This window comes from Citrus clementina, unplaced genomic scaffold (assembly GCF_000493195.1).
Source record: "Citrus clementina cultivar Clemenules unplaced genomic scaffold, Citrus_clementina_v1.0 scaffold_7, whole genome shotgun sequence".
NCBI classification, from domain to species: domain Eukaryota; kingdom Viridiplantae; phylum Streptophyta; class Magnoliopsida; order Sapindales; family Rutaceae; genus Citrus; species Citrus x clementina.
In genome coordinates this window covers 18,120,273-18,132,081 of record NW_006262075.1, presented here as the reverse complement: position 1 = coordinate 18,132,081, position 11,809 = coordinate 18,120,273, and the positions used below count along the sequence as shown (strand labels likewise).

Here is an 11,809-nt window from a genome sequence, read left to right as displayed (position 1 = left end):
ATATATTGTGCATATAATGTCAATATTAGAAGATATAAATTGTAAGTTCTTTATGAAAAAAAGATTGTTCCCGGTTATTAATGAAATAGACATTTCATTATGTAATTTTGTAGCTTTTCTAGATCTATAGTGAGTGATTTTATCTTAACACCTGAAGTAGAGACATAGTAGAAATTTCGTTGTCAATGCAATATTCATATATACAATGCCAACAATGAAACCTGAAAATCATTGCCTTTAGCATCCTTATGGAAAATCTCTATAACAAACTAAAAGATTTAAAACTAAAGTCTTCATAAAATGTAGAGTGAAAAGCACCATTGATGATTAAGTCATGTTCATACTTACAAATACAATAGTAGAAAAGCAAACAAAAGAATTAAAATAAATGTGAGCGTACATTAGCACGTTACGATCATTAATGGTCTTAATGTTTGCAGCCACTACTTGAAATCTGTTTAGTGCTGCAACTATTTGCTACTATCTTGAAATCCCTTCTTCACAGCAAATCAATAAATCATTAAATCATTAAATCCGACTAATAATCATATCATTTTAGATCCAAACTTGCGGACCAATATTATATTTTTGTCGAGTTTATTGGTCTTGTCACAAATTTTCACCCAATAAAATTGGGGGCCTATTCGATATAAATAAGTGAACTTTTGTCTTTTCATAATAAATTGCTAAAAATCGATTTTCCGGATGTTATTAGTTATTACCCCAATTTTATAAATCTTGATTTTCATTATGTGAACTCATACCTAAGGTGGCCAACTAGCCATGCCGTGCTGGCACATCCCATCAAACCAAGGCCTGTGAGGGCCCACGCATGCCGTGCTCAGAAAATTCCATCATTTTTTTTTTATTCAAGCCCATGTGTTTTTTTAAGTTTACATGTCTAGCTTGCTTTTTCAAGCCCATATACTACTACTACTACTACAAATAATAATAATAATTTTTATTAACTATTAAGAGAACAATTAACATTTTATTATCAGTAGAGGTGACCAATGGGCCGACGGCACGAGGTACGGCACAATCACGTTTTGGTAGAGCACGCGGCACGGCACTACACGCACGTGGGCCTTAAAAGCACAGCACGATTAGAGATGGGCCAAAGCACGGCACACGAAAAAGCACGCAATAAGCACGTTTCATTTTTTAATGAAAGTAAACTTAAAATTTTATGATTTTATAAATAACTTGAAATTGAATTTTTTAATATATTTTATTAGCTCAAGTTTTTAAAATTTATTTAATTCTTAGTTTCAAAAAAATTATAATTGATTTATGTTTATAATTTATTAAATAAATAATTAATATCATGATTTTAATAAATAAAATTATAAAATCGTGATTTTATAAATATGTATTAATATTATTATAAACTATAATGTATGACTCTACGTAATTCCAAGTTAACAATTAAGTTAACCCTTAAAAAAAATTATTATTGTTATTGTTGTAAAAGTACTAAAAAAGAATTCTAAAACCATAAAGTCAAACTTAGCAACTAATATTACATTATCTTATTATTATTAATTTATTATTATTGAATATGGACTTGAGTTTTGAATTTTTTATTCTATTAAATTTCAATAAAGGCACATGGATCCAAAAAAAATAATAGGCTTGAAAAACAATAAGACAACAACTTGGCATGCACTCTTAAAAAAATAAAAAAAAAAGGAAAAAAGCTTAGTGAGCTTTTTTTCTTAGGCACGACACGACACAACCCACGGCACGGCACGTGCGCCTGTTGGGCCTAAGCAAAAAAAGTTAGGCACAGCACGGCACGGCACGAAACGCATAGTGGGCACGACACGACACGAGCACAAGCACGTGTAGGCTTCCTTTGATGGGCCTGGGCCGGCACGGCACGGCCTGTTGGCCATCTCTAATTATCAGTTTATCATAATTTCGCAACTATATATTTAAATATTTAATTTCACGATTATCAATTCAATTATAACACAATAATCTTATTTAAACTACAATGAAACAAATTACACATAATTTTATTTAAACTATTAATATTATAATTGGACTTGAACTCTATTGAATGAAAATACAACTTTTAATTTATCATAAAAAATAAAAACATATTTTGTTCATAATTTTATTTTTTGTGTATAAATATGAAAAATATTTTATTCACAAATCACAAATGAAATATATCTCCAGTAACTAAGTTACGATTTCATAAATGAAATATTAATTGTCATAAAATTTTGATATATCATTTATAAAATCATGATATTTATAATTTTATTTATTAAAATTATTATATTTATTTATTCATTTAATAAATGATAAACATAAAACAATTAGATTTTTTTTAAAACTTAAACTTAAATTAATTTAATTAAATTTGTTAAAAATTTTAATTTTAAAATATTTCTAAAATCATAACATTTTATTTTTACTTCTTATTAAAAAAAATTATTTTGATATACTTTGGCTTACGTGTTATTAATGGCCCACGGGCCGTGTGCTAGCCCACTAATGAAGTATGCTTATTAAGTGCCTTTTTGAGTGCTATGTTTTGGCCCACCACTAATCGTGCCGTGCTTTTAAGGCCCACGTACCTAAAAATCTAAGCTCGACCTGGCCCACGTGCGTGCCATGCTGTGCCACGTGCCGCCTGGTCCATTGACCACCTTTGCTCATACCCCTATTAACCATACATAATACATTTGAAAAAATAAAATGAAATAAACCGTACACAATATGAGTACAATTCACAAATCGTTAGCCGCAAATACAGCATAATATTACAGAATATAAAGAAGGAGAATTTATTATTTATTATTTGTTATTATTATTATTATTATTATTATTATTGAAATTATTTATTGAAGCCCACCTTCTCCTTTCTTAGTCCAGGTTTAGTCAGTGTTTTGACACATTATAGTGCTCATTATCTATTATTCATATTTTATTATTTTGGAGATCCGATCTGTAGGGAGTAATTTTGCTAGAAACTTACAGTACATATAATGGATTTGGACACACAACATGCCAGTCACTTGGCGAATTTCTCAAAGAGCAAAGATGGCAGTGATTCTCAAAAACTTTTTCCGAATGACTGCTTCCACATTGGTCACCAATAATGTCCAAATCTTCACAAAAAGAAGTATCAAAAGTGCCACTTCTGATGTTCAAATCATTTCCACCGAAGTTATCAAACCTTCATCCCCAACACCAAAACATCTTAGAACCTATAAACTTTCATTGCTTGATCAATTGTTTTCTAAAATTTACGTGCCCCTTGTTTTCTTCTACTCGGCCAATTGCAAGCACCAATATTTCAGTAAAAAATCGGATTTGTTGAAGCAATCTCTCGCAAAAACATTAACCCACTACTACCCTTTTGCTGGAAGATTGATTGACAGCTTTTCAGTCGACTGTAGTGATCATGGGGCTGCATTTATTGAAGCTAATGTTGGCTGTGATATATCAAAGTTTCTTCAACCACCAGATATGGAGCTGCTACAACAGTTAATCCCACCTAGTCCCCAGTTATCGAATTTAGATGTTTCTGAAAGAGAACTTTTGGCAGTCCAAGTAAATTTGTTCAGCGGCGGTGAAATGGCAATTGGTGTTTGTTTTTCGCATGGAGTGGCCGATGGTTCAGCAATATTTAACTTCATGAAAACGTGGGGCGAAATCACTCGTGGGGTGATTAATGGTAATGATAATATTTGCAATAACAATGTCGTTTTAGATTGCACCTCTTTGTTTCCGCCGGTAAATTTTCCAAAGCCGTATCAAATCGTCACAAGCCCACAATCTTCAGGCAACATTGTGTTCAAAAGATTGTTGTTTGATAGCAAGAAGATAGCAGCTCTAAAGGAGAAGGTGAATAAAGAAATAGGTAAATTTAATGAGCTACAAGCAACGCGTTTCGGGGTTGTATCAGCACTCATTTGGGGGGCCTTCATTGCTATAGCCCGTGAAAGAAAGAGGGCAATTGACAATAAGTTGTACTCTCATGCAATCTATTATACTATGAATTTGCGTAACAAGTTGAATCCACCAATGATTCCACAATGCATGGGTAACATTTATCGGCTTGTAAGGGCAGAATGGTCACTAGCCAAGGATGATGCCATAGAGGAAACAAGTTTATTAAGAGAAGTGATCAAAGCAAAGAGAATGGGAAGAGAAGTGATGCATAATAATGAGTACTTAGGTTTCATAAAGGATATGAAAGAAACATGGGAAGATTCAAGGTCGTTTGGTTTAACTAGTGTGGTTGGATTGCCCTGTTATGAAGTTGATTTTGGCTGGGGAAAGCCTGTTTGGTTTAGTGTCGGGCCGTTGTTATTAATTGATCTTGCTATTTTAACGAGCACAAGCGATGGTGAAGGAATAGAAGCATTGATGGTAATGTTTAAGGAGGACATGGATAAATTTGAACAGGAACCCAGCATCATGGCTTATGCTTCCTCTAACCCCAGCATATTTATAGGGAAGTAGGAACTTAATTTTATTTATCTTGCTTTGAATAAAAGAGTTTTTGTTTATCTTTAACTTGAGTAATGATGATATGCTTGCAAAGTTGGGAATGAGTTATTGTACAATAATTGTATCTTATTTTCGTCATATTTCTTTTAAATATAATCATGCTGTAGATAAATACTTTCTTTCTAGAAAACCAACAACCATATTGATGGTTAGGGAAAATGAGGGGAAAAAACACTGAATATGATGTAGTTATATTGGACAAGCATAGCTGCATAAAGATGATTTTGATATATTTAAAATGTGAATCAACTCTGAATTTGCCACATAATGTCATTTAGTTTTTTTATTAAGGAAAATATTATCTATGACCAAGAGAATCGAGAAGCTTAGTTTGAGTGTAGTTCAGCAACTAGAATGGAAGACACAAGAGCTTGCTTTGAGTTGAATTCAGTAGAAGGAGCCTTGAAGCTTAGCTTGTGGCTTTGAGTTTAGTTTCTTCAGCTGGATAGGAGAGCCTTAGGAGCTTGCTTTAAGTTTAGTTCAGCAGCTCGGCTGAAAGAGCCCAAAAGTTTGATTTAAGTTCAATTGAAGAGAGAGAGAGAGAGAGAGAATAGTAGTGAATAGTGATAGGGATGAAATGGTAACGTCACCCAATCCTAAGTGATGATGACAATCAAAATAAGTTCTAATTTGAGTTATTTGCTATCACCAATTGCTATAAATTAATAAGCACTGATATTTGAACTCCATCACAACAATATTAAGACAAAAAATGGGGTAATGTTCATGTTATAGTACCGCTGTAGCACAAAAAACGAAAGCACTGTCCATCCTTCTACATGTAAGCTAAACACATGGTTAAATACGCATGATGAATAAAGGATATCATTTATCTCTAATATGAATTTGGATCTAGTGCTACATTGAGTTGTGCTGATTTTTTTTAATAATAATGTATAAATAAAATTTAACTATGTATTATTTTTTAATCAAATGATTACTAATCATATTATTATAAAAAGTTCTGGACAATATTGAATTCAAATCCATTAAATATAATCCCTAACACTTGTGTTTTTTCGAGGTTAATTAGGGGTTAATAATTTTTTAACCTTATTAATTGATAAGAGTACTAGTATTTACCTAGAAGAATTTTTTAATGCAGTAATAAACCGACATTAAAACCATATGGATTGCCGTTAGTTGAAAAAAATACATTAAATCCATTTGAGATTGCCGTCAATTAAAAAATAATGGAAAAAAAAACACTTAAAACCATATGATTTTACTGTTGATTTTGTTACCATTCTGAAACCTTTATTGGTAAATATCATTTTTCAATTGATCAGTAGCGGTGATCACCTACTAATATCTATAAAAACAATCAAACCATTATTTGCCTCTTCACACTTCTTGCCGTACTACACTTCTTACACAAAAGTAAACACATCGCAACTATACATCTAATGGGGTAAACACATCGCCTTTTATGAATAGCAATCAAACTCATCAAAGACAACTGCTATTTATTCCACCTTATGAATCCGCACTTCCATTCACTTGTCAGATAAATTTGTAAATGAATAGTAATATTTGTTCCCTCAAATTTATCTCTTTCACGTAATCTCATTTATTTTTAAGATAATTCTTGTAAAAAAAAAGCAGAAATAATAATTAAAAAAATTCTCTTCTCTGTCGTTTGCCTTTCTCTCAATCTCTCATCTGCTGTTAACTTCTATGCTGTTGGATCAGAAACATATTGAACTTAGATAAACATAACAATGGCAATTACAAAACATTCATAAGATTAGAGAAAACCCAAGCCATTTTAAAGCACCATAACATATCTCTGCACCATAGAAATTCAATTGTTCACGATTCAAAATAAACACCCTTGGAAGCAGATATATTGGGCTAAAGTCAAAAGCAACAAATGAGAGAGAAACGAAAAGAAAATTACAAAAAGAAAAGTTTATTTTCATTTCAAATTTCTTATAAGGGTAATTTTGTAAATAAATGAGTTTGATTTAAAGTGAAGCCTGATAAGATAATCTCGATTTATTGACTTTAATGCTAAAAGTCAAAATACATTAATGGCAAATGGTAGACAAGTAACCGGCCATTTTAGAACAAGCTCTCTAGGCCACTCTCTTCAAAATTTTTATAGGGAAATTTATAAAAATAATCTTAAAATTTTTATAATTTTTAAATTTAACCCACCCAATTTTTTCCTATCATAACTAGCCAAACATCTTATTTTTTGACTAAATTATCCTCATCAATTTTGTCAAATTTACAAAGGTATGCCACTTGAGAAATTCCAACACAACTAAATGCTTTCAACCCTCAATAACTTAACAAACCTTCATCACTCCCAACAAACTTAATCACTCTTAATAAATCAAAAAATTCTATCAAACAAGCATTGCATAATTGAAGATATAATCAACTACTTGGAGAGCTTCTTAAGGTTAGTGTATGTTCTTACACTATATAAACTTTTAATATATTGATTTTATCGACTAAGTTCAAAATTAAAGTGAATTTTGCTGCCAATGTTATTACTTTTCATTAATAAAAACAAAGTGGATGGTTAAAGTTCTTAGTTTGAGTTGAGAAATCAAGATAAATCATTGAAAATACTAAAAACTCGAGTAAAAAATAAAACCCAAAACAAGTGAGACATGCTAATTTAGTGAGATAGACAGTGGGACAGGTGCTTGTTTCATATAAACTCGTTGTGTTTATGTGCGATAGACACCTGTCCCACTGCCTGTCGCACATAACTTGGTGAGACAGGCACCTGTCCCACTTGTTCAACATGCTTGTCTCACCAAATTATGCACAACATGTAGTGGGATAGGTGCATGTCACACATAAACCCATTGTGTTTATGTGAGACAGGCACCTGTCCCACTGCCTGTTTCATATAAACACGCTTGTCTCACTAAATTTCAAATATTTTCCGAAAGTCATAACTTGAGCTACATGTTTCCGTTTTAGGCTTATAATATACCATTTCGAAACTTGCGACAAGACAAATCAAATGCAACATCGTAGACTCCATTCTATCACATGGTCGATTCAAAAATTTACCTAAACTTAAGTGCGATAGGCATCTATTGCAGCTAAGGGTATAATCACATTAATTGTGATTAATTGTGCATAATATATTGCTTCGACAAGTGTCCTGTGGTGAAAGAAAAGAAAAATATCAGTTATGGTTTCAAGTTGGTGATGATTTGATACGCTTATCGATTGGAGAGCAGTACCTAGTAACGGGACTTTGCTATGGCAAAGATGTCGTGCTGAAGAAGCATAAAACAATGCACATGTTACTTAAGAAGTATTTTGGCAATATGTGAACATGCACGATAGATTGTGTTATTAGACCTCGACGTTGTCTTCATCGTCATACTATATTCGTTAGGATTTATCTAAAAAACTTCATACACTCATACTAGAAATTGATCAAAAGTACAATCTTTCTGAACTAAAAAGGTCGTATTCTTGGCATTCACGTACTCCATACGGTCATCTGCCAACGTCTCCCACCAATCGCCGTAACATAATTGAAGCACAATTGAATCCATTAAACCTAAAAATTATTAAGAAAACAAAAGAAATAAGACTAAATGATACAAAATATGGTAAAGTGAATATGCACCACATTTATATGGATGTCGTACATAATGTGATTATGCGCTTAGATGCAATAGGTGCCTATCACACTTAAGTTTAGGCAAATTTTTGGTTCAACCATGTGATAGAATGGAGTATACGGTGTTGCATTTGATTTGTCTCATCGCAAGCTTTGAAATAGTATATTATATACCTAAAATGGACACATGTGACCCAAATTATGAATTTCAAAAAATATCTAAAATTTAGTGAGACATGTGTGTTTATGTGAGATAGGCAGCGGGACAGATGCCTGTCTCACATAAACACAGTGGGTTTATGTGCGACAAGCACTTGTCCCACTGCCTGTCGCACATAATTTGGTGAACATGCATGTTGAACAAGTGGGACAAGTGTCTGTCTCACCAAGTTATGTGCGACGGGCAATGGGACAGGTGCCTGTTGCACATAAACGCAGCGGGTTTATGTGAGACAAGCAGCTGTCCCATTGCCTGTCTTACTAAATTAGCTTGTCTCACTTGTTATGTGTTTCATTTTGTGCTCGTGTTGTTAGTGTTTTCAATGATTTATCTTGATTTCTCAACTCAAACTAAGAACTTTAACCATCCACATTGTTTTAGTAATGAAAAATAATAACATTGGTAGCAAAACCCACTTTAATTTCGAACTTAGTTGATAAAATCAATATATTAAAAGTTTATATAGTGTAAGAGAATAAACTAACCTTAAGAAGCTTCCCAAGTAGTTATCTTCAGTTATGCAATGCTTGTTTGATGGAATTTGTTGATTTATTAAGAGTGATCAAGTTTGTTGAGAGTAATGAAGATTTGTTAAGTTGTTGAGCGTTGAAAGCATTTAATTGTGTTGGAATTTATCAAGTGGCGTGCCTTTGTAAATTTGATGAAAGAGATGAGGATAATTTAGTCTAAAAATAGGGTGTTTGGCTAGTTATGATAGAAAAAAATTGAGCGGGTTAAATTTAAAAATTACAAAAATTTTAAGATTATTTCTATAAATTTCTCAAATTTTTAAATGGCTATTTTACCGACATTTGGAAGCAATGAGTCAAGCTTCCATAAATGCACCTTGACTTCATTTCATGCATGATGGCATGCAAGACAAATTTGGCTCCTTTATTCATCACGTTGGCAATTATCATGCTCATTTGGTGGCTTATAAAAGTCAAGATTATCAAGCTCAAATGGAGGCTATTTCAGCGGATTTGATCCAAATTATTTGACAATTGAAGGCTTACTTTGCCTTTAGACAGAGAGGGGTCTTGGAAATGGAAGCTAGAGGAGTTGGAGTGTGAGTGCAGTTCTCAAACAATTTAAGAACTTAGACTGATTTGTGAGAAGTAATTCTTTAACATTTAAAAGAGTTAAAGTGTTCTCGAGTGATTTGAGAGTTTGGGTGTATTGAAACTTTAGGTTATGAGATAAATATTCAATATATGTACTTTATATTTTTATAGTGAAATATTCTTTTTTGTCTTCGCTTATTGAAGTAGACTAAAACACTGAACTACTAATGTCATTTGTTTTTTGTTGCGATATATATAATCTTGAATTGTTGCAATAGATAATTTGAGGCAGTCAAATATCATCACTCCTTTGCAAAAAGTATAAAAAAATATAAAAGCACAAAATAAAGAATATTGATATTTGAACCCGCATTTTATCTCACTAACTCCACCTTTAATTAACCCCACAAAAATAATGATATTTAAACCCACAATGTATCTCACTAACTCCAGCTTTTGATTCTCCCCATTTATTTCTGGAATTGCCCTATTTATCAAAATTTTTCCCGAATTTTTATTCGCTTATGAAGCATCAAGTTTTCGAGGGCAAAATATGTTTATGCTCATCGTCATCGAAGGCAACTTCAATTAAAAGTCATCATTTTGTCAACTGCATCATATCTTTTTGTTCATTCCAGCTATGACCATCTAATTCGGCAACTCCTTCAGCTGCCATGCAGTTGACCAGAAATGTAGATGTTATTAGCATACCCACCCGTTGCATGACTTTGTGATTGTGAAAAATCACACTATAAAAGGCATGATCAAACAGTTTCTGACTCAATCATCAGCCATCCATGGACGATTGACTTGGCCAGATAAATAATTTTCAGGCTCTGTAGATAATGTTTCTGCTTGAACACAAGAATATGCATAAATCATTCATAAATGAAAATGTATTGCTAAAGAGACTAAGGTCCCATTTGAGATTACCGTTAAAATGTTATAAGCTATTTATTTCATAAGTTTTGATAAACAAGAAAAAAAATTCAGTAAAAATGTGTTCAATAAATTTTTAAAAAGCTACTTATTTCATAAATTTCTCCATTTTGACAATAATTTTTAGAAGCAGGTAAAAGGTTGTTTTTCATAGACTAGTTACTAAATAAGCCATCACATCTTTTTAAAGCTTCTATTATAAATTTAATATTTTAACAAAATGACAACTATACAAATAAACGATAATCTAAACATATGTCTATTTTTATCTCGTTTTAAAATTTACCAAACTCATATGATCTATTTTTCAAATTCATAGCAATGATAATAACACAATTTACAAAACACCAAGCTATTATTTTAATCAGTAGCTTATTTTCATCTACATAATAGAAACAACTTATTTCATCAGTTATCGTAATCCCAAAATGGCGCTAAGTGCAAGAAAATGATTATTGATGAATTATTTACTTTCCAAAGTTCTGTCGTCTTTTTCTCTTGAATTTGAACAAGAGTCAGGGGTAAAAAAATGATAACTAAGGTAGTTTTGCAAAAAGTGAGGTTTAATTGAGGGGCTAAAAAATCAGTATTCTCACACATTACACAATAGAGATACAATAATTTAATGTGATTTATATTGAATTGGCTGTATACTAATAATTAGTAAATTATAGTTGTTCAAGCGGCAATTTCATTGTGTTGTATATTAGAAAATATCAAGGGAGCAAGATAATCATGTATGTTTCTCACATTTACACTTAGGCCCCTATTTTTTAAAATTTCTCAGTACAACCCATATGTTAAATAAACTGTAATACAAAAAAAAAAATTGTATTCTTTTCTTATTATAAGTTTTGTTCTCAGTCAAATATATAATTTACACGGTATTGAGTTGTTGGTCTTTTTCTATCATAAGCTCAGTGTCACTAAAGTCAATGATGTGGCTTGATATTTAGAAATTAACGCCCATTGCTCCTAGTTGTAAGTTGTTGGTTTTGTACATGTTAACAACTCATTTTCTTTTAACTAAGAATTTTCAAATTAAAAAGTATAAAAGTTGTGTATATAATTAAAAAATAACGGGTTATATTCATACTATGATAGATGATAAATTATTTTAAATATACATATACGTGGGTTGTCTAAAGACTAAAGGAGCAAGAGTCTAGCCTAATAGTATTGTAGTAATAATTTGAGGGGGAAAAACATTACACTGCCTTGTTAGATAGAATTAGGCTATTGCTTGAGAGATTGAAGCAACAAGCATTGTCCTTAATTCTAGCCATAATTCCTAACCGTGCATGTAGCATTATTTAAAATAATTATTTAATGAGCATTGTCCAATAGCCCAGTTCCATATTTCGTATATTCACTTTACAACTAATAAATTCTGTTAACAAGTAACCATATAGTAAGATATTTGGTAATTGTCATGCCACTAACATTCTCCTG

At 31.8% G+C, this 11,809-nt stretch overlaps 1 protein-coding gene across 1 annotated transcript; it reads left to right on the top strand.

The window, feature by feature from the left end:
- The first annotated feature begins 3,057 nt into the window (after positions 1-3,057).
- LOC18035839 (vinorine synthase) lies at positions 3,058-4,485 on the top strand. Its single transcript, XM_024180105.1, has 2 exons — positions 3,058-3,684; positions 3,895-4,485. Exons 1-2 carry the CDS (start codon positions 3,058-3,060, stop codon positions 4,483-4,485), a joined length of 1,218 nt encoding a protein of 405 aa, XP_024035873.1.
- The last annotated feature ends 7,324 nt before the right edge of the window (positions 4,486-11,809 follow it).